At 41.7% G+C, this 4798-nt stretch overlaps 1 protein-coding gene across 1 annotated transcript in view; it reads right to left on the reverse strand.

The window, feature by feature from the left end:
• Positions 1–3369, reverse strand: part of lonrf1 (LON peptidase N-terminal domain and ring finger 1) — a 14241-nt gene extending 10872 nt beyond the window's left edge. The window contains exon 1 of the mRNA XM_019256993.2: positions 2657–3369. Within this exon, the coding sequence (XP_019112538.2) occupies positions 2657–3251 (595 nt within the window). The 5' untranslated portion in view covers positions 3252–3369. The remainder of the gene's footprint in view (positions 1–2656) is intronic.
• Between the last annotated feature and the right edge of the window lie 1429 nt (positions 3370–4798).

Consider the following 4798-nt stretch of genomic DNA (forward strand, 5'->3'; position numbering starts at 1 on the left):
CTTCTTATATAAGTTGTGTATGGTCACTGTGTATAATGCTGCACTGTAATTTCCCAGCTTGGGATAAATAAAGTCTATCTATCTATCTATCTATCTATCTATCTATCTATTGCATTGATTTCTTTCTTTGTTTGTTTATGCAGAAATGCTCGACAAACAGATGCACAGCAATTTTTTTTTATCAGGACAGCAAATAAACCTGTTGGGTTAGGGTTATCTATCTTTCTTTCTTTCTTTCTTTCTTTCTTTCTTTCTTTCTAGGTATCTGTCTGCACCACCAGCCTCTCTTCATGTCCTTAATTAACCCTTAAAAAAAAATGCACTTCATCCCATTTTAAAACTCTAATTTAATCCAGGTGGTTGCAGTCACAACAATTACAAAAACTCACCCTCCCCCCCCCAACACCTTTTCTTTTTTTTTTTTAAATACAAACCTGCCCCCAATATGTGCCGTGCCGTGCTGTGCCATGATGACCTGCCTATGCAACTTGCACCGACTGCGCATGCTCAGGTTGAGATTTCGTAAGCGTGGACGTGCAGCACAGCCAATGGGAGGCGAACACACATGGCGATACAACAATATAGTAAAAACGTTCATCAGAAGAACTCAGCTTGCTTAGCCCGATAAACAAAAAGATTATTTGATATATGATAAAAAATGAGTGTCAGGTTGCCTTGGCAACACTCACCGGCCCGGATAACGTCGGTTGCTAACGACCACCGCCTCCTGGTACGCTTCCCCGACACAGCTCGTCACCTCGAGCAGCGTCTTCGACTTCCTCAGCTCGCCCGGGACCATTTCTCCAAAAGTCCGCACAGAATCACGTCCACTGTCTCTCCTGGCCGGTCACCGGCTCGCGCACAAGTTACACTTGGACAGCAGCCGCCGCTGTAGACACCGCTTACAGTACGAGTGTCCGCAGGCTATCGTGACAGGTTCGCCCAGGAAGTCGCGACAGTTGGGACAGTCGAACATATCGTCGTAGGGGGCGGGGTTGAGGAGCGGCAACGGTCCAGTTTGCTGCTAAGTTGCGGACGACACAGTCCACGAAAGTGCTTAAATGCTCGGGTATGACGGGACCGTACCGCATAGCCACCGAGAACCAGTCGATAGCTTCTCTGAGGCGGTTCTCCGACGCCAACGTTCGCTCTCTGTGGATAGTTGGCGGTGGTCCTCTCCGTCTTCTCCAGGACGGTTGTCCGGTCAGCCCCGATGAAGAAGCCGCTCCCCGCTCTCCCTCCCCTCCCTTCCGTGTGGATCGACATGTCGTCAAACCAATACAATAAACACTTCTTCTCCTGTGTCTATACATTTCGTGTGTGTGTCCTCCGGCCCCGCATCAGTATTTTAGTGAACACACACTTTTTTTTTTTTTTACATAAAAAAAAAAACACCAGTCACGTGAGCGCCAAACTCGTGCCGTGATTGGTCGGAGCGTGTCTGTTAAAAACGTGCGTTGGAAAGTTTCATACTACGGAAAAGCGTAAAGTTAAGTGACTTGTGCCGATTACACTCAACTATTGTGATATAAAACACTGGGAATATGGCCAGCTAAACACATTATGATGTAACTGCTTGTTGATTATTTATCAGGACAAGCATCCGAAAAATGAGAAAGAAAAAAAAAATGTCTATAACTGGTTGTGTAATATGATTTTGTAACACTTGATAGTTGCACCATATTTAACAATAACAGGTTTGTTTGCTGTCCTGTAAAAATGTGGCATCGTTTGTCAAGCATTTCTGCACAACAACAAAGAAGAAAGATCAATGCATAGATAGATAGATAGATAGATTAGATAGATAGATAGATAAGATATAGTAGATAGATAGATAGATAGATAGCAATCAAAATAGCAATAGTAATAAGTATATTTGTAACAAGTATATACAGCAGTTTGGCAGTGTTGATTTAGTGCAAGTGAGAAGGTGTTTAAACATATGGTTACTGTGTTATAGGTTAATTCTAATGTATTCTAATCAATGCATGTTTGCATGCATGCTGCAACTGGATGCAATAAAGTATCTATCTATCTATCTATCTATCTATCTATCTATCTATCTATCTATCTATCTATCTATCTATCTATTGCATTGATTTTTTTGTTTGTTTGTTTGTTTGTGCAGAAATGCTTAAACAAAAAGATGCACAGCAATTTTTTTTATCAGGACAGCAAATAAACCTTGTTGGGTTAGGGTTATCTTTCTTTCTTTCTTTCTTTCTTTCTAGGTATCTGTCTGCACCACCAGCCTCTCTTCATGTCCTTAATTAACCCTTTAAAAAAATGCACATTCATCTCATTTTAAAACTCTTATTTAATCCATGGCTGGTTGCAGTCACAACAATTACAAAACCCACCCTGCCCCCCCAACACCTTTTTTTTTTAAATTACAAAACCTGCCCCCAATATGAGCCGTGCCGTGCTGTGCCATGATGACCTGCCTTATGCAACTTGCACCGACTGCGCATGCTCAGGTTGAGATTTCGTAAGCGTGGACGTGCAGCACAGCCAATGGGAGGCGACGACACATGGCGATACAACAATATAGTAAAAACGTTCATCAGAAGAACTCAGCTTGCTTAGCCCGATAAACAAAAGATTATATTTGAATATATGATAAAAATGAGTGTCAGGTTGCCTTGGCAACACTCACCGGCCCGGATAACGTCGGTTGCTAACGACACCGCCTCCTGGTAACGCTTCCCCCGACACAGCTCGTCCACCTCGAGCAGCGTCTTCGACTTCCTCAGCTCGCCCGGGAACCATTTCTCCAAGAGTCCGCACAGAATCACGTCCACCTGTCTCTCCTGGCCGGTCACCGGCTCGCCGCACAGCTTACACTTGGACAGCAGCCGCCGCTGTAGACACCGCTTACAGTACGAGTGTCCGCAGGCTATCGTGACAGGTTCGCCCAGGAAGTCGCGACAGTTGGGACAGTCGAACATATCGTCCGTAGCGGCGGCGGTTGAGCGGCTGCGGTCCAGTTTGCTCCTAAAGTTGCGGACGACACAGTCCACGAAAGTGCTTAAATGCTCGGGTATGACGGGACCGTACCGCATAGCCACCGAGAACCAGTCGATAGCTTCTCTGAGGCGGTTCTCCGACGCCAACGCGTTCGCTCTCTGTAGGATAAGTTGGCGGTGGTCCTCTCCGTCTTCCTCCGAGACGTTGTCCGAGTCAGCCCCGATGAAGAAGCCGCTTCTCTCCGCTTTCTCTCCTCCTCCTCCTCCTCCCTGTTGGATCGACATGTCGTCAAACCAATACTAATAAACACTTTCTTCTCCTGTGTCTATACATTTCTGTGCGTGTGTCCTCGGCCCCGCATCAGTATTTTAGTGAACACACACTTTTTTTTTTTTTGTTACATAAAAAAAAAACACAGTCACGTGAGCGCCAAACTCGTGCCCTGATTGGTCGGAGCGTGTCTGTTACAAAACGTGCGTTGGAAAGTTTCATAACTACGGAAAAGACGTAAAGTTAAGTGACTTGTGCCAGATTACACTCAACTATTGTGATATAAAACAGTGGGAATATAGGCCAGCTAACACATTATGATGTAACTCCTTGTTGATATATTTATCAGGACAAGCATCCAGAAAAATGGAGAAAATGGTCATAACTGGTTGTGTAATATGATTTTGTAACACTTGATAGTTGCACACATATTTAACAATAACAAGGTTTGTTTGCTGCCCTGATAAAAATGATGTGCATCTGTTTGTCAAGCATTTCTGCACAAACGAACAAAGAAAGAAAGAAGTCAATGCAATAGATAGATAGATAGATAGATAGATAGATAGATAGATAGATAGATAGATAGATAGATAGATAGATAGATAGCAATCAAAATAGCAATAGTAAATAAAGTATATTGTACACAAGTATATACAGCAGTTTGGCAGTGTTGATTTAGTGCAAAGTGAGAAAGGTGTTGCACACATATTTAACAATAACAAGGTTTATTTGCTGTCCTGATAAAAAAAAAAATGCTGTGCATCTGTTTGTCAAGCATTTCTGCACAAACAAACAAACAAAAAAAGAAATTAATGCAATAGATAGATAGATAGATAGATAGATAGATAGATAGATAGATAGATAGATAGATAGATAGACTTTATTTATCCCAAGCTGGGAAATTACAGTGCAGCATTACAGCATTACACACAGTGACGATACACAACTTATATAAGAATAAAAATATAAAGAACAAACTATACATGATAAAATATCAAAATAGCAATAGTAAATAAAATATTTTGTACAAAAGTATGTACAGCAAATTGGCAGTGTTGATTTAGTGCAAAGTGAGAAAGGAGTTGCACACATATTTAACAATAACAAGGTTTCTTTGCTGTCCTGGTAAAATAAACGCATCTGTTTCTGCCAAGCAATTCTGCATAACCCTAGCATTACTCTACATCTCTCCTTAAGTTGCATGCATAATAACCCTAGCATTACTCTACATCTCTCCTTAAGTTGCATGCATAATTGATAAAAAAAGGCTTGCATACTACCCAAAACTAAATATTTAATAAGGTCCTGAATCCTACATTACACACAAATTGATATAGATCCCTGTAAGAGCCAGGCGACTGGCACTGAAAGACATTTCAACCTTTTATTCTTTGATACTTTTGCATTTTTTATGTGTGCTCCATCTGAGTTAGCAATGGATGGATACTTTGCTTGCACCATATAGGCTGTCCATGTGAATAAAATCCACAACACCGGCCTGAATTTTGTATTAGAATCAGTTGAGAAACACAACAGATGTTTATTTTTTTATTACTTGTGT

This window comes from Larimichthys crocea, chromosome X (assembly GCF_000972845.2).
Source record: "Larimichthys crocea isolate SSNF chromosome X, L_crocea_2.0, whole genome shotgun sequence".
NCBI classification, from domain to species: domain Eukaryota; kingdom Metazoa; phylum Chordata; class Actinopteri; family Sciaenidae; genus Larimichthys; species Larimichthys crocea.